A 26,655-nucleotide genomic window follows, 5' to 3' on the forward strand; every position below is an offset into this window, starting at 1 on the left:
AAACCAGGAGGAAAGAGGAGACAGTGTGAATGTCGACTGACTCAACAAGCTGTTCTACTTCGTCACATGAAATGACAAATGTGTTGCTGCTTTAAAATAAAACCACTCAAAGACAACAGGAGCCAGAACTAAACAGAACTTTAACTTTCTTGGTTCTTATAAAACCAGGATTTCAATATTAAGAAGGTCCAAACCACCTTTACCCTTTTCTGCTAAACTGACTCTGGAGTCTTCAAAAAATTCATTGCAATCCAGGATCAGTATTGAGGATAAAAACACTGACTTTAAACCTTTAAACATGAATGGAGTGTGTTGAGGAGTTCCCCCTCTACAATAAATGATGACTGTCACACATGCAGGATGAAAAACAGTTTATTCATCTGACACCAGAGCTGAACACTGGTATGTCCTGAAAGTTTTCATCAAAATCTTCTCCTGGGATTTTTAGCATGTGTGTATTTGTATGTTCACATATTCCTCTGCTCTAAACCTCATTAATGCTACCATGCAAGTGTCTTATAGGCGTTGCTGAAGGCTTTATTCATAGTGAAACGACTGGTTCAACCTTTCAGCTGTAAGTAATTTCCCGTTCTTGTTTGAAAACCAGCTTCATGACCACATCTGAGTGCAAAAAGTGAGAAATAACACTATGCAGGCACTTCTAAATTCAGCTTGCATCATAAATCCTGATGAAACAATCTCCTGCTCACCTGTTTCATCCCCACCTTTTCATGTAGTTTTTCTCAAGAGTTGGTGGAGCCCAAACCAGAGCTAAAAGGAGAGTTAATATTGACTTTATATTCGGCTGGTGTACACAACACTGCTCTGAGTCTGCTGGATGTGGAGGTTTAAAAGCCAGATATTTTAAAGATTTGCATTAATTATTGCATCTCTAAGTTTCTATTTACACATGTGCAGACATAAATGCTGATATTGACAGATCTATGATGAGCCTGTATCAGCTGATAGTATAAGACATGTACTGTATATATCACAGTTAAAGCATGTGTGGGGTTGGATGGTTCCAAATGTGCTTGAAATAAATGTGAATGATTAACAAAAATATAAATATCTGTTTCACTTCAGCAGAAAACTTGAATTATTGTTTTTAAACTATAAAACTGTCCAAGTTTGATTGGATTAGTGTTATCCAAATGATGAGAATTATGAAGTTATGCTGGACTGAGGATCACTTAGTCTTTATGTGAGTTTTTGATGTCTTTGTTTATTTTTTGTGTATTTTAAATGATCTCCTTTTTAAAGGTTCTATATGTTTTACTGTATTATATTGTAATATAAATACGGTGAAACAGACGGTGAAACCTGACAATTTTATCTCAGGTTTTTAAGTCTCTGGGTGAAAACAGATTGATGTTGAGAATATGTTGTTAAATCTTCACACAGTTGACCAAAAAACTTTTAAAAACTATTATTTTCCAACTCAGTCTTGAAAGGAGGTCTGTATGTTTTCTGATGAGCAGCTGGATGGAAGAGGAAGAATATTTATTATCCTCTGATACTGACTGGATTCAAACGTTCTCACCATTACCTGAAGATAAGAAACAGAGCCACAGTGATGATGATTTGGTTCATAAATGTGATTTATTAACCTAAAAGCTCCAACATTACACATATTCAGTCATCTTACAGCCACATAGGTTTCATTATTCAAAGAATCAAACAGGATACGTTTTCAATCTTGTGTTATTAATTTGTCCCCAGAGTGATAACCCTGCTAAATCTGCACGATTCACAGTCTGAAATTCTCTTCTTAGTGTTTTCAATTCAGCCAGACTTGATTGTTGCTCGTGGTTTTTCTGTCTTGTTTTTACATGTGATTATGTTTTTGATAGTTGTCTATTTTTGAACCTGTTTGCAAATCAAGTTTCACTTAGGGGACAATAAAAAATATATATGTAAAAAAAGCAACTGATTTACAGCACAGTTATAAACCTTAAAAAAAATCTGAGGCAGAATAAGAAACATTTTTATATCAAAGTAGAATCAACTGGAGTTAATTAATGGGTACAAACACACTTTACCCTTTCAAAACAAAAGTCTTGATTTCATAGAAGCACAGAGCTGTGAGTTTTAGATTCTTATAAAATGTGAAACAATAGAAACACCTGAGAGCTGAAGATGTGTTGGTGTGAGACTTTCTGCTACTGTAGGTTCAGGCGTCTTGAAAGAACTGGATCCACCTCACAGAGAGCAGCGATCAGAAAGGAACTGGCTGCTGGTCCTTTTTTTAGCACCGTGTCGATCAATGATCGTGCTTTCTCTGCTCTGTTCTCAACTCTGAGAGAATCCATTTCACCATCATTTATGACCCTCTGCTCCAGGAGTTTATCTAGCAGCTGATCTAGATGAGGTTCAGAGACTCTTTGAATAAACTGTGCCCGAACAGACAACAGCTTTCTGTCTGCAGGGACATTCGGAGTCTCTGCTGGACCAGGACCTGGAAGATGAAGAAGTACGTTTGTTCAATACTCAGCTGAGAACTCACAGAGGAAACAAGAACAGGACCAAAATAAACATGCTGTAAGATTGAAGCTGCACCCACAGAGCAGCAGCAGGAGCTCTGATTTAGAGCTTCAACCAACTATTATTTTTAATTACTATTTATTTTCTCAATAAACTGATTGTTTAGTCTATAAATGCCAAAAATCACTCTTCCTAGCCTAAAGCTGCATGACGATGATCATAAAGCACATAAGAGAATTCATTCTCTGTTCATTGTCTCTTCATTAACTGACTGCTGGTTTCAGCTCTATGGTTTTTTTGTGTTGTTAGAACTTGTGTTGCTACTGTCACAGACTACTTTATGTTTTATTCAATATGACTGTTTATTAAATAAATCTGCTCTTTTTCAGATTTTTCTCCTCGATGCAGTTTCTTTGTTCATCAGTGATGTTCTGTCTCCATCTAGTGGCTGAAACAAAGAACAACACTGCTGACAGTCCTTTGTTTTTAAAGCTGTTACACATTGTTTTATTTTAACCTCTTCTTCCTCTCCTCATTTAACATCAGACCATCATCATCATGTTCAGAATGAATTGATGTAAATGTGTCTCAGATGTTCAGAGCAGCTCTGAATCATCAGCAGTCTGTATGTTACTTTGTGATTTGCTGTGAACATAAAGTTTCTCTGAGCTCAGGGAGAAAAGTCAACAACTATTAGATCAGAGGATAACTCTTACTGACTTCAGTGGTCATCAAACCTTTCCTCTAGCGCCACCATCAGGTTTGTGAACCAGACTGGGGCCGATCAATATGCTACAAAAATATATTTTGAAGCTTGGGGACTTTTCTTTATGAATTAAAATGACTTTTTCTCAAAAAGATGAAACACAAAAGAGAGTATTGGTGAAATCTGACTTTGCTGCCATGAAACAGTAACACAGGTCTCGGTGATGTCTATCATTAAATGTAAAATCAGTCCTCTGTCAGACAGACCTGCTGTCTACATGCAGACAGGCTGAAATATGTCAAACTGATATAAAAACATTTCTCTGTCTAGATAGTGACATCATGTCTGTCTCTTCCTGTGACTGACCTGCTGCTCCTGAGCTGATGTTTGACAACTTCATCACCAGATCATTCCTGCTGATCTTCTTTAAAACGCTCCTCATCACTTCCACAGCTCCAGCAAGTTCATAATGCTGCACCATCAGATCTACTGTGTGCACTCTGTCTGCACGTTCCAGTCGGGCCTTTGGGAGGGGTCGGAAGTCGTCCACACTACTCAGGTACCACTTGAAAGTCATGAATTCTTCTTGTCTTAAGTCCTCCAGAATGTTGAGGAGGTCCCTCGGCGTCATCTTGGCTCTCTGGTAAAATCAGAGAACATTGATAAGAGCACAGACCTACCACACTGCACGTTTATATATATTTATATAAACTGCATGCTTTTACACCTTTGTAGAACCAGGTATGCTAAAACAGGGTGAGCAGCGTTTTCAGAATTTCCCATTCTAGCTGTTCAAAAACAGCAGAGTAGTGTGGATCAAGGTGTAATTTGTAGCAAAAGTTATGGGTTTGAAAATGAAATCATACTAGTATGCATTTACGCTTGGTCTTCTGCTTTCACCTCTAATCTGTTAAAGCATTTTTGTGTTTCCATGGGAGTTTTTTTGGATTGTTGACACTGCTGTGAAAGTCGTCAGCTGAGAGTGGCTGAAAAAGAAGGTCTTCTCTTTATGACAATTTAAGACTGTTAACTCCATCTGCTCAATGCAAAACTGTCAAGGAAGACTTCTATAAGCCAAACAATTCCCAATAAAGAGTGAAACAGAAACATGGTGACTCTCCTCCTGTAATATTACACTTTTTCATCCTGGTTCATCCTTCCTATCTGTCTCTAGTTATGATAAATCATGTTCCAGTCCTAAGTTATTTCTCTTTGAGCTCTTTGTGTCACCAGAGAGGATCAATAATCTCATCAGAGAGTGGTAGTAATTACAAATTCCTTTTGTTTTTGGCCCCTTATTACCCGTTACAAAACTTTTAGTTTAATATTATCTAGTTACACCCATTGTTAATGAGTGTATTGGCTGTCATTTACCATTATATCATATTATTATCAAAATATTACCCCAACTGTCATTACTGAGCTGCAAAGTAAAAGTGATGCCTACAAAATGACACTAAAGTTTGTCACTTTTATTTTATTTTACAAGTTAATTAGATTTGATAGATATTTAATCAGGTCGTATTCAGAAACTAAAAGCTGCTCTAATTAATATTCAATTCATAATAAATTAATGATGGATCAAAGGTTTCTGCAATAACACAATCAGTTTGACATTTCACATCAATTACAATACTTGAGTTTGCACTCAATATTTTTGTATCTTCTATAAATCTGGTCATTTGTTGGTAATAAATTAACTTTAAAGAGGAAACTTTATACATGCAGGCTGGATGCTGCTTTTCAATGTTGACTTCTAACTTACCTTTGCTGGGACGAAATCACCAGCTGGGAGATTCCTCTGCAGATTTTTCTTTCTTGGAGCTGGAAGATAACCAGAGAACAGTCACTTTTAAACAGACACCTGTGGAAATGATGAACATTTAAAGAGGCCAACAACTCATAAACAACAAATTAGGATTTTTCTTCGATATGTTTTTGTAAATCATAATCCCAAGTCACTTTTCTAGACATCTGGATGAAACATTTTAATTCACTAAAAGATTTTTAACCTTTTTGCAAAAATTGATTCAGAAAGTAAAAATCTTTGAATATTTTGCATCATTCAGCAGACCAAGTTTTATTTTTTCATCCAGATGTATCTAAAATACATATTTTTGCTTTCTTAAATACAACCCCTCAGCATTCTGTAACACTGTCTGAAGGCTGCATGACAAATGCAGAAATGGATCTTTGATTCATTATTAGAGTAAATGTATTATGTGGATTGTAACTGAGGTCTAAACTCTGAAAGGAGGTGAAGTGCTGCTGCAGCAGGATGAAAGCTTTACCGGTCAGATTCACAACACGTTTCCACACTTGTTTCTTCTTCTGGTCTTGGACCATCAAAGTCACTTTCTCTTTGTTTGTAGGGAGGAAAAGCTCAAATGTTGGGTAGAAATGTGACGTATACTTCATGTGAAATGGTCCATACTGAAAACCAGAAATAAAACATAATTTTATGCTTGTTTTAAAAATATTCCATATAATTATTAAAGTTTGTAACCATTAGAAGTGTATCAGATCTAACTCACCTCAGGCTGTACTTTGGAGGCCTGTTCACATTGAACACTGTAACTTTGACCACTGCTGAGACGACACTTGGAAGAGATCTTGAACTCAGCTTCTCCATGTTGGAAAACAATCTTCAGAGATAAGACATTTTTATTATGGCATTTATTCTCAGATAGATAAACAATAACTTCTCTGCACTATTCATATTGTTATTCTACATGCTGCACATCTATAGATGAATGTAGATGAGTTGTTGGTGGAAACAAGCCTCCATCACTGCTGTGGCAGCATATACCACTATAACTATAACACTAATATTTATAAGGAGTTCCCTTTTTATCATCCAGGAGATCCTAGCAACAGTTCTATGTTGAAAATATAAAGTTATATGTTGTGAATTATAAAAAGAAATATTTCTTCTATAAATATTATTTTGATGAAATATCTCAGAATAACATTAAAAGTATCTAGTTAAAACATTAAACGTTTATAACAAGAAACTGAGTTTTTGTTATGGTGGCAGCAACAAACTGCCATATGTGATATACATTTAATTTTGTATTAATTTAGCCCACAATATTTTCACCACCTGGTGGTATCACGAGTGACACTGTGCTAGACAATACTGCACTGTAGACAAAGACAGATAGACATAATCTTGAGATGGATGATCATACTTTCTTACCACAGCAAAGGTTTAATAACAGACTCATATATATACTGTTCAGCCTGTTGTGGAAAAGGTTGTGGTTTAAATCTTAAGTTCACATACTGTGTGACAGATAGTTTTACCTCACTCAAAGGAATGTTGTCCTGCAGCAGAAATACATCAAGTATTAGATGATGTGTGTCTGGAGGTCGGAGGAACAGCAGAACCTGGCCTCTGATTGGTCGTGTGATGTTCATGTAGCTCTTAACGAGATCCCAGACCAGGCCACAGGCAGAGAGGTGAGGGACGTTCACTACCACATGAGTGTCTGTAATCTTCAGCAGCTCCAGGATGCTTATTCCATCATCAGTGATGTGGATGACAGACAGCAGACCTTCAGGGAGTGGAGCTGTGAAAACACACATTTATTTTTACTAACAACAACCTCATTGTGATGTTAGTGCTCATTTTATGAGCGGCGGGATGTGTAGAGGAGACTACCAACTACCAACTTACTTAGTAACTACTAGTATATTAAGTTGAGGCCCGCCTCCTGCAGGGATGAAGTCTGGGGTTGGGTGAAATGTTGATTGGATGCCTAAGGATGTTGATACCGGGCATCATTGGTTAGCTTCAGGGATGTGGAACGTCACCTCGCTGGTGTGGAAGGAGGTGGAGGTAGTGTGGGAGATGGAGCAGCACCAACTAGATATAGTTGGGCTTACCTCTACACACAGCACCGGCTCTGGAACCAAACTGCTGGTGAAGAGAAGGGCAGAGCTGTCAACTGATCATCACCTGGTGGTGAGTTGGATCAGGTGGCAGGGAAAGCTGCCGGACAGATTTGGGAAACCTAAACGAGTAGTGAGGATGAAATGGGAACGTTGGGCGGAGGACCCCATCCACAAGATCTTCAACTCCCAACTCCGGACGAATTTCTCCTGCATTCCCGGGGCGGTTGAGGACATGGAATCGGAGTGGCTCATGTTCAAGACCTCAGTTGTGGAGAAGGCTGCTCAGAGTTGTGGCCGGAAGTAGAGTTGTTCCAAATCTGATACCAGTATCGGAAATGCCTCAGATACTGCCAAAAATGCTGGCATCTGTATCGGCGAATACTGGAGTCCAAGCACTGATCTAATACCACGTAATTTATTAGAAATAGGAATCTATTTACTGGTTAGCTCCGTTAGCTCTGACACAATTCTTCTTAGCCGCTCTTGTTGCTGTGCTGCCATCAGCAGCTGCTGTTTTAGAGGGGTGAAGAAGAATTGATCACCTGACACCTGTTACAAGGAGCTAACGTTAGCGCATCATGTCGGCGGTTTGGCAGTACTTCACAGTGGATTTAGTTAAATTGCTGTTGCACTCCTGTTTTATACTGTTCTATTTAAAAATACATTTAAAAATAAATGGCTTCCATTTGCTGTATTAATTCATGTTTTACAAAGGGTTTAACCTGAGCCAGGCTTTACCACAATGATAATCATATCACAGTCATGCAGGCATAGTATGATTTTTTTTTTTTTTTTTTTTTACATGCTGGTATTGGTATCAGTACTCAGTATCGGCTGATACCCACAGCACAAGTATCGTAATCGGTATCGGCAGGGAAACCCTGACTGTTCTCAGCAGCGCGGGAGAACCACTGACCTCGACTGGGGATATTGTCGGGCGGTGGAAGGAACATTTTGAGGAACTCCTAAACCTGGTGAACATGTCCTCTATGAAGGAGGTAAAGCTGGAAGATCCGGGGGAATCTTCACCTATATCCTTGGCAGCGGTTTCTGAGGTGTCGCATGGCGGTCAGGGACAGTGCCCATGGACTGGCAGAGAAGGTGAGTGGTGCCCATTTTAAAAAAAGGGACCGATGAGTGTGCTCCAACTGTCAGGGGATCACACTACTCAGCGTTCATGGAAAAGCTTATGCCGGGGTGCTGGAAAGGAGGCTCTGGCCAATTGTCAAACCTCTGATTCAAGGGGAGCAATTCGGATTCCGTCCTTGCCATGGAACAGAGGACCAGCTCTTCACCATTGCAAGGATACTAGAGGGGTCATGGGTCACATCCAGTTGATCACACTCATGTTCCCCACATGATTTTCCTCTAGCGCCATCCTCAGGGAAACTTTACATGTTTAGATGCACTGCTGGTCAGACTGTACATACATATAATCAGTGTGTTTGTTCATCTTGTCTCTGTGATAAACTCTGCCGCCTGTAGGGGGCACAAACAGGAGTTCTATGTTTCTGTTAATTAAATAAAATTTAAAGCACAATAATCAGCTTACCATCCATAGTTTCACAATGTGGCAGGAGGAGCCGAGTGACAGCACCGTCAGGACTGGACTGGATGTTGAACAGTGGCCCTGCAGCCATCTTGCCAGCTGGTCGTAGGCAGCCCTCATCCCATTGGTCAGTCCTATACTGAAGCTCTGCCTCCTGAGCCATAACAAACAGCAGTCCAGTCAAAGTACACCTGAACACACCTGGACCAGAACATCTGAACCTGGAGGACACAGAGCAGCTGATTACACAACATCATCCAGCTGCTTTGAATGAAGAAAAAACAGAGAATGAATTTTCTGAAGAAAAATGTGTTTTGACTGCTGCAGTGGTTCAACAGCTGGAGACCAAATTTAACTGCTGGGCAAGATGTGAGTGAAGCAGCAGCTGCAGGTGTGCGAAGAGTACGAAAAGTGTTAAAAGTGAAGTGTAATCAGTGAAAGGAGATAACACGACAGTCTGATCATTAAGAGTTAAGCTACTGGGCAGAGCAGAACAATCTGAAGAAGGTGATGTATCATCAATTTAAGGAGTTTATGATGTTCAGAGTTGAAATAGTGTGCATCTTATGCAGAGCCGGACAGTAACGGAGTACATTTACTTGAGTACAGTACTTAAGTACAATTTTGAGGGATCTGTACTTTACTCAAGTATCATTTTTGGGGAGTACTCATGACTTTACTCAAGTACATTTGAGAGGCAAATATTGTACTCTTTACTCCACTACATTTCTATCCATAACCGTGACTACCTGTTACTTTACTAAAAAAAAAAAAACTCAATTTGTCGTTTCCCTCTCAAACGTGATTGGATTGTGCAGGCACCACTGATTGGGACAGCCTATCAGCAATCACGTTCAGCCAAAGTCAACTCCATGGTCAGGTTAGATGAGAGAGGACACCATGGAGGAAACAATGGAAGAAGACACAGCTGGTCCATCTCGGCCCGGGAGGAAAATTACTTGATTTTACTTTTAATTCCTTTTACATTCTCCAAGGTATTAACATTAACATTTTTCATAACTCCATCTAGGACATTTCTATACATAAATGCAAGCACTGTGGCAGTAGTAATGCAATATTTAGTAAATGTACTCTTGTACTCTTGATACTCAAGTACTTTTAAAAACAATTGATTACCTGTATGAAATGTTTGCAGACTCAGCCAGCACTTCGGGTGTGAAGTCCTAAAACGTAGAAAGTGACAACATTAGTTACAGAAACTGACCACCTCACTCTCACAGTCGTACAGCTGACAGGATCCTCACTGCTTCAGGTTCTACTCCACCTGCACTATGCAGGTCACTTCACTCTTATTATCACTGGTTATCACTAGTCCACAGGACTAAAAGATGTGAACTGGACTACGTTGTACAGCAGATGGTGGTTTCACAGATGAGGTAGAACTTAAAGGATAATTACCGTTTTTTACAACCTGGACCTTATTTCTAGCATAAAATACGACCATTTACTCACCCAGACAACTTTAGTGTCATGTGGAGTCGTTCTCCAGTGTAGCGCCGCGTATATCGGTATAATGCGAGTACACGGGGCACCGAAGCGCAGCCTCTACATAACACATTATCTGCCACCAAACTAGTTCATTTCACCAATATTTTGTTATGATACGTTAGTTCTATTCCCCTCCGAGCCCGCGGTGGCATGTGAGACCAGGAGATATGTGTCTGGATGTGTCAATAAATGTCTGTATCACAACACTGGAGGATTTCCGCTCAATGATAAACCGGGCTGTGGTAGAGACGTTCGGAAATTACATCATCCAGATCAGAGGTCAGTAGGTCAACCTACAGACCCCTGATGTTGATAACATGCCACCACAGGCTCAAAAGGAGTATTAATCTATGAACCTGAACTTCACCAATAACAAGTTAACAAACGTTAAAGTAAACATTTATATTGACTCTACCTGCTGCTGATAGTCTCTGCTGTCCTCAGACACATCAAGGGTTGTGTTGGATGTGGAGGCATCTGGTGAGAGATTAGAGGCATCAGATGTGGAGAATACCACACGCAGCAGATGTTAAAGTCACTTCTGAATATCCTAGTGGCCTACAACATACAGAAATCTGCAACACAAAGTCCTACTTTAAAGCTGAATTGAGACTTTCTTCGTGTCTCCTGTAGTTCCCTATTAGAAAATCCTCCAATAAGTCAAAATGGCAAAGACTAGCTATAAAAGACACACCAAGCACAGTCAAGGTTAAGTCAAGACAATGTTTGAGCATAGAATTTACACTAAAGCCAAATTCACAAAGTGTCCATTACATGTTTTATTCTATTATTTAAATCATTGCAGTGAAACAAACTATCTTGTTTTCCACAAACTGTCAACACATTTTAACTTATCACTTCATGTCTTTGGGCATTTAAACACAAGGAAAAAGTCCAAACTCAATACAGGGTTAGGGTTAGTTATTAGTTATAATTACTGAGATTCAAACTAAAGATCTTCTCCCAGTGAGGACACATATCATCTTTAAAACAGTTTCCGGCATGGTAACTGTCCAGAAATATGGAATACTGTGAGTATCACAAACTACTGTGCAGAGTTTTGATGTATGATAAACCTTACAACATGTAACTGGACTTCCTGGTATTTCCTGTCTCACCTGTACCTTAAGAACATGCCCCACCAACACAGCCTGTGTGGTTTCAACTCGTTTTCACTCTGAATCCCTGATAAGTGAACAAATGTACTATGGTGCATTCAAAGGGATATAAAAAGTGGTGGGGAGAAACAGCCTTCACAGGTATCCACAATCCATCCATTAATCAACTAGTTGTCTTTAGATGTGTATTCTGTTACATTACAATGACAGTCTGAACTAGTCACAGTCTCAACACTCACATCCTTCATGTCTGTCAGGTGTAGCACTGTTCTGTTTTTCCTCCATCCTGTAGGAATAAATACAAACACAGCAGTTATATGGACTGTCTCATTAAAAGGATTAAATCACACATATCTCTTCACTAAAGATAACTCCACACAACCACCAAGCTGTCCATCATCATCTGGAATTTCCAATCCAACTAGGAGTTAATTTACATGAAGTGAGGAGTAATCTGGATTTAAGTACAAACACAGCCCAGCAATATTAATATTTACACTGAAAGTTTTGAACAAATACACCTCACCCAGTAACTTATTCAAAGAGAAGACCAAGTTCCCTTTTCAGTTAAATTTATGATAAACAGATATGAAAATTCCTGCTAACTTTTGAGTTTTGAGTAGACACAGTGTCTTACTTTAAGTCTGAGGGATCAACTTCATCACTGAAATCTGGAGGATGATGTGTGGATACTGGAGAGTCTGATTTGTCCTCTTCCTCCACACAACCACTCATCTTCTGGTTTCCAGTCAATGTGACAAGTGAACCTTCAGAACTGGAGAATCTAGGTACATACAGTAAAAAGTAAAAAATATATATATTTATGTCAGAGACACTTGTAGAAAAGAAATTACATTTTATAGAAAATCATCATAGTTAATCATCATCAGTTAGAGCTGGAGGGAAAGGCTCTGGTGTCTGAGGGAGACTCAGCAAGAGAAATAATCCTCTCTTAAGAAACACACATGAACATTAAATCTCAGTTAAATCAGCTTTGATAAAGATCTATGCCGTAAGGAAGAGGTTGGGGTGGTGAAGAGTAGTCAGTGACAAGAGTCAGTCATTGCACATCTGTATGAATATGAAAGGATGTGACTGGTCAGCTGCTTACCAAGAGGCTGATAAATGAGCCAATGATAATGAAGCAGCCCAAATCAGTCAGTTAATGAAAACATGATTTCATTGCTCTGCTCCATTCTCTTCTTACACCTTCAACACTAACAAAAGAAAATATTCAAATAGAAATAGAAATATTGGATTTTTCCTTGGGTGCAAATGTGTCATCCAAAACATCACCTCTGAGACACATAACATGGACTTAAACTCAGTACTGACCTCAGAGTCTCCAGTCTATAGTCTGGATTCTTAAGATAACCACACAGCAGCTCTATGCCTGAATCCTGCAGTTTGTTGTAGCTCAGATCCAGCTCTCTCAGATGGGAGGGGTTGGACTCCAGAGCTGATGCTAGAGAATCACAGCTGCTCTCTGACAAACTGCACCACCTCAATCTGAAAGAAGAATAAATGATGTTGATAAAAATCTATTTATAATCCAATCAATCAGATGTGTTCAGGGTTCAAATGTGTAAGTTCAACATGAATGTGTCCTAATCAATGAGGTTTGCCCTAAAATAAGCTGAGTGATTTTGTCATTGTGTTATTGTGATTGATCAGGATGTCACCCATATACAGACATCATCTGTATGAACATAAAGCAGGTCAGTAATCACATTTCTCCATTAAACCCAACCTTAGTCTGGAAGTGTGACTCAGAGAATTCAACTTTATCAGTCAGAGAAGATGCTGTTTTTTTCTGACCTTTTGTGTTTTTGGGTTGTCTTTAAGCAGACTGACAGCATAGTGAGAGGCTTATAGACAATTTAAGAAATGTGAACACTGTAAACCAACTTGTGTAAACTTCTACAGGCTGTTTTGTGTTTGTTTCAGTTTAAATTAGACTTAACAGGGATTTGTTTTAAACAGGATAGGTTTGATTGAAATAAGATTTGCATTGCTCTGTGTAATGATCTCTGATTTTATCAAGCAGCTCCGCTGTTACTTTCTCTATATATCAAAGATCATGTTAACAACTAACAGTGGACATTTCCTAAAGTTTCTTTAATAAGCAGTCATTTTTTATAACTATGGACAACATTTTATAAAATAAAACATGAAACTATAGAAGAAGGGAAATTAACTTGATTAATGTATGCGCATAAAAGAGGTAAAGTTGTTGAACATTTAAGATCAACAATAGTAACAGACAGTCAGTGAACTTACAGCAGCCTCTCCAGTTTACAGTCTGGACTCTCCAGAAAAACACACAGCTGCTCCAATCCTGAATCCTGCAGCTTGTTGTAGCTCAAATCCAGCTCTCTCAGACGGGAGGGGTTGCACTCCAGAGCTGAGACCAGAGAATCACAGCTGATCTCTGACAATCTGCAGGAACTCAATCTGAATAAAGAATATATGACGTTGATAAGAATCAATTTCTAATCCAATAAGATGTGTCCAGACTTTAAAATTATTTTCAATTAATGAATTTTTCACTAAAATGAGCAGAATGACTTTGTTATTGTGTTATTATGGATCATCATAATGTCTGCCTTCTACAGACACCATCCAAATGTCACCACAACATTCAGACACATATTCATGTCAAAACAGAGTCATAAAAATACTTAAAAACACCTGCATTGATCTCGGTGTCCCTCTGTGTGAATGATCTAAAGGATCAAAACTAATCATAATAACACTGATGATAATAATAATAATAAAGTTTATTATTATTATTATTATTATAATAACTTAATTTGTATAGCATATTTCATACAAGAAATACAGATGTGACTCTTTACCAAAAATATGAATTACGTTAACTTTCTGGATGTAAGTTATATAGGTGCATGAATTAGGTTCAGTTGTTAAACATATAACATCAGCAATAATACCAGACAGTCAGTGAACTGACCGCAGAGTCTTCAGTCTACAGTGTGGACTCAGAAAAACACACAGCCGCTTCAATCCTGAATCCTGCAGCTTGTTGTAGCTCAGATCTAGCTCTCTTAGATGGGAGGGGTTGTCCTTCAGAGCTGAGACCAGCGAAGCACAGCTGCTCTCTGACACACTGCACCACCTCAATCTGAATAAAGAATACATTTGGAAGAATGTAGATACAAATCTATCTATAATCCAATCAGATGTTTTCAGGTTCAACTCAACATTACTATAGTATGTCCTGAATAAATGTGTTTACATTCTCTATAGTAACCTGCTTATTGAAATCCTTTACAAACATAAAGCAGGTCAATAATCACAATTCTCCATTAAACCCAATCTTAGTCTGGAAGTGTGACTCAGTAAATTCAACTTTATCAGTGAGAGATGATGCTGCTTTCTGACCATTGTGTTTATGGTTTGTGTTGAAGCAGACTGACAGCACAGTGAGAGGCTTATTGACAATTTAACACAGGTGAACACTTGGAACCAACTTATCTAGACTTCTACAGGCTGCTTTGTGTTTGTATCAGTCTTATTGAGACTTAACAAGGGTTTGATTTAAATTCATCGCTCTGTGTAATGATCTCTGTTTTAATCAAACTACTCCGCTGTTACTTTTTCTGTCATCATATACGCATGTAACAAAGTTGAAGTTAACAAATAAGTTTCCTTAATACGTGTTCATATTTTATAACTTATAGGCTACATTTTGTACAATAAAACGTGAAAATATGGAAAAAGGGAAATTAACTTGATGCTAGTTATGTGTGTGCTTTCTGACCTTTTGGGTTAAGTTGTTAAACATTAAGATCAACAATAGAAACAGTGAAATGACCTCAGAGTCTCCAGTTTACAGCCTGAACTCTTCAGAAAATTGCACAGCAACTTCACTCTTGAATCCTGCAGCTTGTTTCCAGTCAGGTCCAGCTCTCTCAGATGGGAGGGGTTGTCCTTCAGAGCTGAGACCAGAGAATCACAGCTGCTCTCTGACAAACTGCACCACCTCAGTCTGAATAAAGAATAAATGTTATTACTTTAGAAGATGTACCTGTTTGAAATCATTACATATTTCATCATCTGTTCAGAGCTGAAGAAGGTGTAGAGTGTTGAAATCCATAAAATGAAAACTCCAAACGCTTGAACCCAACAGGATATAGGTTAAAAACTGTCAAATACAAAAAGTGAAAAAACTGTTTCAATTGTTCAGAGTAGGGTTGCAATAACAGTGCAATAAAAAGTGTTGGCAACGAATTTCATTATTGATTTGTTGTGCCATGCAACCAATGTGTCACTCCTCATGTTCCGCACATAATTTTGTATGGTAGCCTACTGATGCCAAAAGTGTTTTTTTTGTTACTTTAACAGCTCTGGGACATTCAAGCAATATTGGTCGTGCACTTTTTTGCATTGTCAACTTCAAATAATGTTCTGATTTTCAATGAAGGAGTGGAAATAATTATTTCTAAATCTGATTCATCGATTAATCGAAAACATTTTTGACCAATTAATGGATTATTAAAATAATTGTTAGTTGCAGCCCTAGTTCAGAGTGAATTATCTATTGTACGACAGGTTTTAATTGTGGAGCTCAACATTACTTGCTATGGACAAAACCAATAAAGAAAAAGGCTTTCCCATTAAGACACTCAGTTTAGATCAGATTATCTCTTAATGCTTAACTCTATAACTTTATGACTATAATTTAGTGTCACCACAAATTTAATAAATAATTAAATAGAATAAAAATGTATAAAATCAGGTAAAATTCAGTGCTGACTGATTGAAAAGCGACAAGTGAAAGAGTGAAGAGAGACATTTGTTTTAGCTTTCTCTTGAAAATATAACTTGAAAATATAACTTATAAATACAACTAATCATATTAATTTCAGCACAGAAGCGAAATATGATGACTGACCTCAGAGTCTCCATTTCACCCCATGGACTCTTTAGAAAATCACACAGCTGCTTCACTCCTGAATCCTGCAGTTTGTTGTAGCTCAGATCCAGCTCTCTCAGATGGGAGGGGTTCGACTTCAGAGCTGAGATCAGAGAAGCACAGCTGCTCTCTGACAAACTGCAGAGACTCAATCTGAATAAAGAATTAAACATATAGATAAAAATACACCTATAATCCAATCAGATGTACTCAAGTTTTAAATGTTTAGTACAACAGTGTTATGTTCTAATCAGTAAGCTTGTTAACATTCTCTGTAGTAACCTGCTTACTGTAAATCATTGCGTACATGCAGGAGGTCAGTTCTCAGATCTCTCCATTTAACTCAACCTTATTCTGGAAGCATGGCTCATTGATTTCAACTGTATCAGCAAAAGAAAATGTTGCTTTTTGACCATTTCTTTTGTGTTCTTGGTTTGTGTGTTTGTGTTGAAGCAGACTGACAGCACAGTGAGAGGACAAACAGAGCAGAGCTGTTCCTCACGAGTCACAACATAAAAATGTCTGGATTTAACAAATATTCTACAGACAGGTGTGTTAGTTTTAGTTTCATTTAGACTTTAGATGGGTTTATTTGAAATGAGAGGCTGCAGTGCTCTGTGTAATGATTGTTGCATTTATCCAGCTGCACCACTGTTACTTTCTCTGTCTGCAGTCTTTTCGTAGCAGAGTTCATGATTCTTCTTGCCATTACTAGCTGTGTTTTACTATTGTTACTGGATGTGCACTGAATTCAATGTTTTACTAGTCATTTGTCTGTATTAATATTGTGTTATTTACCATTTTATTTTCTTGGTTTGATTATAATGTACAAGTTATGATTGAGATATATGTGTTGTGTGCAACATGAGTTCCCCCTGCTGTGCCTCTGCTTCCAGTCTGCTGTATCATGTCTGTCCTCTATTCCTGTCCCCTTGTATGTTGAGATAAGCTCCCAATTACCACAAAAATGCTTTGTGATAATTGGTTGGTTGGTTTGTATCCTTGCTTTAAGTATTTTCTGGAGCTTATTACTACGGAACTGGCTGTGGGAGACCCAATACCACTCTGTTGTTATCAGCAGAGTACACCTTTGCTACACTTGTATGTAAAAAGATAATTCGAAACATGATTACATGATAGACAGTTTACAGTTCTCCAGGAGAAATCTACCTTCTCTAATCCCCAATCCCGATTACATAAAACAGGTTTCTTGTTTTCATGACATTTAAGAAATCAGCTGGTTGAGCATAGCTCAGCGGGTAGAGCACCCGCCTCATGTGTAGAGGCTACAGTCCTCACTGCAGGAGACCCCGGTTCGAATCCTGCACCGAGCCGTCTTATCCTGTATGTCATTCCCCCCTCTCTCTGCCTCCTGTTTCCTGTCTATCTCTACTAACCTGTCCATTAAAGGCAAAAAAGCCTGAAAAAATATACTTAAAGAAATCGGCTGACTGGAGAGTGATATCTGTACCCTGGTTACTGAAGTGTATTTACAGTACACACCCTGAAGGAGCGTTTCTCTAATATTAGTAGAATGACTTTCTCATTGTGTTATTATGGATTGTCATTAGGCTTCGCACAATCAGGATTTTTGGGGCTGATCACCGATTAGTGAATTTAAATAAACCGATCACGGATCCGATCACGGATCCGATCACGTCTTCTTTGTCCTCGCTCCGTTTCTTAAACTCGGCATGCTCCTCCTTGTGTTCCTTATCCAGGTAAATTTGTGGGGTACTTTAGCGATGCACAGATTGCAAATAGTTTGTGTTTCATCAACACGGTCGGTGGTGTGGAACTTCGTCAGAGTAAATGAGACAGATAAAACACAAGTCTGTTCTGGAAAATCAATATCAGTAAACAAATGTGATTCATTAAACACATTAAAATTATTGAAACTGTGTTCAGGAAGTAAACATTATGAGTTTTAAACAGTTATTGAGAGTATCTTCTGTAAACAGATGCGACTCCTTCTACAGATTAAACTTTGCACAATATAAAAATGAAAATATGGAACAACAGAAATTAACTTTATGGATGGAAGTTATATATGTACATCAATTCCATCCAGTTATTAAACATATCAAATCAATAGTAGTAACAGACAGACAGTGAACTGACCTCAGAGTCTTCAGTTTACAGTGTTGACTCTTCAGAAATAAGAAGAAGGGCCGCTTCATTACTGAATCCTGCAGCTTGTTTCCGCTCAGATCCAGCTCTCTGAGATGGGAGGGGTTGCACTTCAGAGCTGAGATCAGAGAAGCACAGCTGCTCTCTGACAAACTGCAGTCTCTCAATCTGAATAAAGAATTAATTACCACATTTTAGAAGGCAAAGTTTCTGCTTGAAATCATCCAGAGAAGGTTTAGAATATTGAAGTCTAGAAAATGGAAACTCCAAACACCTGAATCCATCAGGATGCAGGTTAAAAACTGTTACAAACAGTAAAAAAGAGTTCTTGTTTATGTTAATAAAAACATGCTGCTACTTCAATAAACACGTTCTGACTTTAGTGGAATGGTGTCATAAAAACTAGATGCATCCTTGTGTTTAAATATTTCAGTCAGTATAAACATACTACATAATAGAACTGTTGAAACAAGTAACAACTGCATATTATATTTGTTACTGCCTGAGTATCTTTATTTTTTTAATTTTTTTAAAATGAAAGTTCAGACTTTCACAACTGCTAGACTTGACTGTTCATGTGTTTCATTGTAATTTCACCTATTGCTAACACTTACAAAAAAAGATTTTTAAGACTGCTGATTAGGATACTGATAATTAGTATGTCAAGGAGGCAGATGAGCAAGGCTGTCTTTAAATGAACATTTGTTTAATGGAATGTTTCTTTGTAAAGTGAAATATCTGAACACATTTCAAAAAGTGCATGATATGATTATCTTCTAAAACAAAAAAAATGTAAAGATGCATTACAAGCTGAATGGACAGCTGGCAGTAAACTTTGAAGCACTGAACATGAACACCCAAAGTTGAGTCAATTACTTTTTTGGGCTACCAACGTTACAGCGTTGAGTTTTGTAACTGTGCCAGAATTAAAAGACATTGTCTGACCTCAGAGTTTCCAGTTCGCAGTCTCGATTCTTCAGAAAATCACACAGCTTCTTAACCCCCAAATCCTGCAGGTTGTTTCCACTCAGATCCAGCTCTCTCAGATGGGAGGGGTTGCACTTCAGAGCTGCTGCCAGAGACGAGATCTCTGACAAACTGCAGCCTCTCAATCTAAATAAAGAACAAATGATTAAGGTAAAAAATGAATTTTAACTAAATATAAGGTAAAGTGATCACAGTATGTTTTAGTGCCATTGTAGGATGTTATTTTGATGATTATCATGGCCATGATAATCCTGTGAGATGAAATGTTCATACAATCCTATTCATAGTGTCTATCAAAGTTTTTTTAGTACAATATTTTCTTTGAGTTGCACTCCCTCCATTGCAGGGTGTAATTGAGTGCGGAAGCCTCATTAATTGAAAATTAAAAAGTCATTTTACACAGAACTTTAGATTTTGATGGTGGAAAATGAAATTCACCAGATTTGTGCTCAGGTATATCCCAGAAATGTATTAACCAATTTTTTGAAGCTTCAAAGTTTCAAATGTAATCCTGAAAAGATAACAGGTAGAGCACCCTGGTGGTCGAGTGGTTAGCGCGCATGCCACAAAATCGTAGCTTCCCTGGTTCGAATATGGCCAGGGTTAGGGTTAGGTAGAGTTAGGACCTGTGCTGCAGGTCATTCCCCGCTCTTTCTCCCTGTTTCCTGTCAGCCTCTCTGCCACCTACTCGCTAATAAAAAGGCAAAAAGCCCAAAATAAATCTTTTTAAAAAAAAAGACAGGCTACAGTTAGTCAACTGACCTTAGAGACTCCAGTCTACATTTTGGACTCTCCAATCCAGCAGACAGAACCTTCATTCCTGAATCTTGCAGGTTGTTGTCACTCAGGTCCAGCTCTCTCAGATGGGACGGATCAGAATACAGAGCTGAGGCCACAACTTCACAGTGAGTCTCTGAGAGCCCACAGTCAGAAAGTCTGTTGTGATAAATATTTTTTTTTACAACATATGTTATCATGAAAGAAGACATTACACTATACTATACTAGAGCTGTTTAAAAAAGTTGTGATCAATCCTGGATTTTCATGGGTTAATCAAAAAGAATCACATTTTGTATCACATTTAAAATGATTAATTATAGAAAAATTACACTTCTCTTGATTTAAAATTAAATCCAAAACTCAAGTTCATAAAGTAATTTTCTTAGCATTCATTTGATTCCCAATCGAGACACTGGTAGGAATTGCTTTACATTGTTAATATGGACTTAAAAACTGTTGTGAAATGCAAAATAGAATTTTAAACATGCAATAAAAAATGCAATTAACTGTTAACTAACGATTAACTGTTGAAATTCAGCAATTACAAAACACAGTTATTTTATTCATCACAAATTATAACACATTGATCGCTCCTCTGCTGTGTTGTGTGCCTTCTGTGTGTGTGGGTGTGTCAATGAGTTGCAGGTGGTGCTGCCTGATTGGCCTGGGCAACAGGTTTACTGCTAAAGCGGACCATTTAAACACCAGCTTAAGCCCCTCTTCTTTCTCTCCCATTCCCAACAATGGTCCACTCGCTGAGCTTAGAACTAGATATCAGTTAAGAGAATTTGACTGATGCAGAGTTGTAGGATAAGACTGTGAAGTGTTTGTTGCAAGAAAATAATAACCTCTTGTAGATTGTAAATAGTTGACTTAAAAGTAGCAGTCCGAGTCGTAGGGATGAGAAGCCCTTTTTGTGGTGTATTCCTTTTCTCCTGTTTTTCAGTTAGGAGTTTGGTTCGAGTTTTGCCTTTTTGTTTCAATTTATTTTCTGTTAGGGGAGTTTATGGGTCTGGGATTAGTTTATTTTGTTTGTTATTTTGGACAGTGCTCATCTCTGAAATCTCTGGTGGATGCTGGGCTGGCCGTCCCTGGGACTTAGAGAAGTGGGGCCGCTATAAACGTGTTGCATCCAGGTTTCCTCTAGACTAAGGACATAACAATACTGCCATAATAAAATCCCAACCACAGCCTCTAGTATTTTAAACAGCTCAAGAACATCTGAGACTAACTATAGCTGGCATAAATTCTATAATAAACAAATAAATAACTATTTTAAGAATAATAAGAAAATTTGATTGTTTATATTTGAAGGACCAAATACTCGTCTGCACTTATTAATGATATTAATCACATCTGGACTTACTTAGCCTTTCTGCAGTTCCTAACAGCTGGGATCAGTCTCCGTCTTCCTGCCTCTGATGTGTTGTACTTCTTTAGGTCCAACTCATCCAGAACATCTGAGAGCTGTAGCATGTCGGCCAGAGCTGAGCAGTGGATCTCAGAGAGTTCCTCTGATGACTTCAGGAACTCTTCAATATCCTCATGTACTGAGCGGTCGTTCATCTCCATCAGACAGTGTAAGATGTTGATGCTTCTGTCAGGAGAGATATCTCGAGTATTCATCTTCTTCAGGTTGTTGATGACTCTCTGGATGGTTTCTGGACTGTTGTCTGTCTGACCCAGCAGGCCTCCTAAGTGACTCTGGTTGGTCTCCAGAGAGAGGCCATGAAGGAAGCGGACAAACAGGTCGAAGCGGCCATTTTTACTTGTGAGAGATTTCTCCATGGCTCTCTTCAGGAAGACATCCAGAGATGGGTAATGGTTATTGTGTCTGTCATCTCTGTCACTATCGTCACGATTGTCATTGTTATCGCCATGGTTATCATCAACGTTATCATGATCAAGATCGTCATCATCGTCATCATCGTCATCACCATGATCCTCATCATCAACATCTTCCAGGAGTTCCTCCCAGGCTCTCTTTTGGGAGGCATCCTGGGATGAATCACTGTTTTCATGCATCCATTTTTTTCCCAGGAAGTCTTCCAGTACCTTTGTCATCCTGCTGGTGTAACAGTGGTACATGTAGACTGCAGCCAGAAACTCCTGAACACTCAGATGAACAAAGCTGTAGACTGTTTGAGAGTCGACGCAAGGATCGCATTTCAGGAACTCTGTACAAACTCCTGAATATACCAAGGCCTCTGCTACATCAAGACCACACTTCTTCAGGTCTTCTTTGTAGAATATGATGTTTTCTTTCTCTTTCTCTAGATGTTCAAACGCCAGCCTCCCCAGCTTCAGAAGAAGTTTCATGTCAGCCTCCGTCAGCTCCTGTGGACTCGTCTCATGTCCCTCATCATACCTTTTCTTCTTCCTCTTTGTCTGAACCAGCAGGAAACGTGAGTACATGTCAGTCAGGGTCTTGGGCAGCTCTCCTCTCTGGTCTGTAGTCAACATGTGGTCCAGAACTGTAGCAATGATCGAGCAGAAGACTGGGATGTGACACATGATGTGGAGGCTCCTGGATGTCTTGATGTGTGAGATGATTCTGCTGGACTTCTCTTTATCACTGAATCTTTTCTTGAGGTATTCTTCCTTCTGGGCGTCAGTGAAGCCTCGTACTTCTGTTACCCTGTCCGAAGGAGGGATCTGATTGGCTGCTGCAGGTCGGGTAGTTATCCAGATGAGAGCCGAGGGAAGCAGCTTCCCCTTGATGAGGCTTGTCAGCAGCACGCTGACTGATGACTTCTGTGTGACATCAGAAACCCCCTCATCGTTCTCAAAATCCAGTGAAAATTTGCATTCATCCAGGCCATCAAAGATGAACAAAACTTTCCAGGCAGCAAGCATCTCTGCTGTGAGCTTCTGTAATGGATAGAATTCACAGATCAGGTCGAGGAGACTGAACTGCTTATCAAGTTCAAGTGCTTTTTTCAAGTTCAGCTCCCTGAACGAAAGTGGAATCACTAAAGTGATAGCTTGGTTTTCCAAGCCCTTTGCCCAGTCCAGAATGAACTTCTGCACTAAGAAGGTTTTTCCAACACCAGCAACGCCATTCGTCAAAGCAACTCTGATGTTTTTCTCTTTGCCAGGTAAGGCTTTAAAGATTTCGTGGTACTTGATTGAAGTGTCATGGCAGGACTTCATCTTTGAAACTGTCTCAAGCCACCACACCTCATGTCGGGTGTTAATGTTAGTCCTTCCCTCTGTGATGTGGAGGTCAGTGAAGGTCTCGTTGATGAGGGTTTTAGTTGCATTTTCTGCTTCACTTTCTTGAGTCACATGTTGATATTTCCTCTCCAGACATCCCTTATGTGGCTTCAAAACCTCCTGTGGGTCATTATCTGTTAAATGAGAAGAAAAATCATGATAGATATTAACATTTATCATGTGTGTACATGTGTTCATGTGATCAGATTACTCAGTGAAACCAGGTTACGTGGATAATCAGAGGACTTGTTAACATGCAAAGTGGTAATGTGGTTACTTCAATGTGCACCAAATCAGATTTCTTCTTATTCTTCTATCCCTTATTGTTGAAGCAAGCCAGACAGATTTATGTAAAATATAAGTTTTTGCTTTCTTAAATACAACCCCTCATTATTATGTAACACTGTCTGAGGGCTGCTTATACATCACAGTATGTATACATATATATATATACATATATATATATATATATATATATATATACACACACACACACACACACACACACATACATACATACATACATACACACATATATATATATCTCATTCATCTGAATAGAGGCAGTACAGCATCACAGTGAGCTACAGAAACACAACACAGGCTCTTCCAGCGAAAAAAACTGAACATGGTTCAACTGCAATGAAACATGACATCATAAGCAAGAAGCTGTTTTGATAAATCACATACATGCAAAAACACATTCCTGGTGGATTCCGTTGTAACATAATTTATGTTACATAAATACTGTATCTAAATGTGGTGGGAGTATGGGGAAGTAAAAAGGACTCACTTTGGGGCTGCATACCATGGCTCGAACTGGCAGACCCTGCAAAAGAAGAAGAACATCAGAAGAGCCCAAATCCAATTTCCATTTACTCACTCACTTTATATATCTACCTTGGCCAGTTGAGTTGACGTGGAAGTGTACGTCACGAAGGGTTGTGTTGTTGATGTAAGGAGCGACCACATTGCTTCCAGTCTGTGCGGATAAGCTGGGTTGGTAATTGACTGACGCTGAGAGAAACCACAAAAGTCAATTTCAGCTGTTTTGTTACAAAAACACGGAACATGAAGGAACATTTTAAGGAATACATTTGTGAACTGATGGCCAAACCTTTTATTTATAAGTCTTTATTTATTGTGTTGAACTCTTAATGATTGTGATATTGAGTCAAATTTCCTGCCAACATGACTTCATCCATCAATAAGCTGTGTTTTCAAATCACATACATGCAAACACAAATTCCTGTTGGATTACTTTGTAACATGAACACCAGATTTCTATGGTTTAACTCACAATTGTCACAACAAAAGATTTCCACCATGACAACGGCCCAAGATGTAAAATCCTGTCTGAGGATTATAAATGGTAAATGGACTGTACTTATATAGCGCCTTTCATCATTTACCCTTTCACACACATTCATACACTGATAGCAGGGGCTACCACGCAGGGTGCCAACCTGCTCATCAGAGGAGTCTAACCATTCATACACATTCATACACATTCATTCATTCAATTAGGGGTTAAGTGTCTTGCCCAAGGACACATCGACATGTGGATCGAACCACCAATCTTCCAATTGAAGGACGACCGCTCTACCTCCTGAGCCACAGCCTTCTCTGTCACTGTGCAGCCTTTCGGCGTCTCATAAACCTTTGAAGGCATGATTGGACACTATAACCTCCTGTGTGGTTTTAACTCAGGGACACATCATGATGCATTCAAAGTGGAACAGAAGCTGTTGTTAGTCAGAAACAGCCTTCAGGGATCCACAGACACAATCTCAGCTAGTTGTCTTTAGTTGTGTATTCTGTTACATTACAATCACACTCTGAACTAGTCACAGTCTCAACACTCACATCCTTCATGTCTGTCAGGTGTAGCACTGTTCTGTCTGTCCGCCATCCTGTAGGAATAAATACAAACACAGCAGTTATCTGGACTGTCTTATAAAGAGGGTTCAAATAATCAGACTGGACCTCTTTGTTTAAGATAACTGATGTTTCCACACGACCACCAAGCTGTTCATCATCATCTGGCAGAGTTAGTTGGTCTTTGTATGGAGGTATTTTTGTGTCTTTATTATTCAATCAAATATAACAGGTTTACAATCAAAACAATAGATTTCAGAGTAAAATGATCAATACTGCAACCAAAGAACGTTTTATTGCAAGTAAAATAATTTTATGATTAAAATGTGACTCATAAACTTGTTTGCAAATCCAAAAGTTTAGTTTGTTGTTGAGCTGAAATCTCATCAGTCGGACCTACGCTGCAAGATGGAAGACACACCTTGAAGTCATGTTTTCTCTCTTTTCATGTTTCTCTTTTGAGAAGTTTTATTGAATCTGTTTTGTATTATTGCCTGGTTTGGCAATCTAAACATGTCCAATAAGGACAGACTTGGACGTCTTGTTGAAGTTAGCAGTAAGATTTCTAGCAGGAAACAGAGCAAAACACTGACACTCAGACATTTATTACAGGCAAGTTCTTAAGAAGGCTAATGCTATGTTAGTTTACCATGAGCATCAGCACCAGAGTGGCTTTAAGCTTTTGCCTTCAGGTCATGATTTTAAGGCGACTATTAGAAGGATAAATAGATTTCATGTCTCCTTCATCAGAAGTGCTACTGATAGGCTCAACAACAGATAACACTCTTTCTATTTGCACATTTGCACCTGCACGTATACACACTGATGTCCATTTCCTGCACTAGCTCTGTGTTTTTATTGTATTGATGGTTTGTGAATGTTGTCTATGTGTATCTGTTTTCATGTGGACCCTGATTGCAAAACTCATTTTCCTTTGAGGGAACTATGAAGATAATCTTGAACGTCTCTACTCCCATTACAACGTCACAGATCATTACACAAAGACAATCTACATGCACCAGTTCAAACATAATGTTCTTGCCATTACTAAAGACAGAAGTTATGTGTAAACATATCTGTCCATTGACTTCTTCTCCACTCTGTCTTCTCTATGGACTTCAAATCTCCCTCTCTCGTTTACCATCAGTCGATGTTGTCAAGCTGTTATTCTGATCAAGACTTATCTTTACATCTTCCAGCGTAGATTCAGCTCAACAGTAATCAAAACTTTTGGATTAAAACAAAAATTGTTTTTTTTTCATCACAAATTTATTTCATTTTGTGATTGAAGTGTCAATAGTTTTGCCCTGAAATCTGTTTTTTGTGTTTAATTGAAAAGACATGAACATGTGGTGTGTCCTAATGTACAAACACAGACCAGTAATAATAATATTTAAGTTTTGGTGAAATATACATCAACCCAGAAAATGTCCTCTATGCGAAGATAAGGTTCCTTTTTATTTAA

General features: G+C 38.6%; 1 protein-coding gene across 1 annotated transcript in view; it reads right to left on the reverse strand.

Moving 5' to 3' along the window:
* Window positions 1-2,079: 2,079 nt before the first annotated feature.
* LOC128382115 (uncharacterized) overlaps window positions 2,080-26,655 on the reverse strand; it is a 50,529-nt gene continuing 25,953 nt past the window's right edge. Inside the window, exons 6-11 of the mRNA XM_053342100.1 lie at window positions 6,497-6,688; window positions 5,725-5,835; window positions 5,482-5,623; window positions 4,956-5,014; window positions 3,557-3,830; window positions 2,080-2,458 (exon numbers count right to left, since the gene is read on the reverse strand). Of these exons, the coding sequence (XP_053198075.1) occupies window positions 2,163-2,458; window positions 3,557-3,830; window positions 4,956-5,014; window positions 5,482-5,623; window positions 5,725-5,835; window positions 6,497-6,688 (1,074 nt within the window). The 3' untranslated portion in view covers window positions 2,080-2,162. The remainder of the gene's footprint in view (window positions 2,459-3,556; window positions 3,831-4,955; window positions 5,015-5,481; window positions 5,624-5,724; window positions 5,836-6,496; window positions 6,689-26,655) is intronic.

Source organism: Scomber japonicus, chromosome 21 (assembly GCF_027409825.1).
Source record: "Scomber japonicus isolate fScoJap1 chromosome 21, fScoJap1.pri, whole genome shotgun sequence".
NCBI lineage: Eukaryota > Metazoa > Chordata > Actinopteri > Scombriformes > Scombridae > Scomber > Scomber japonicus.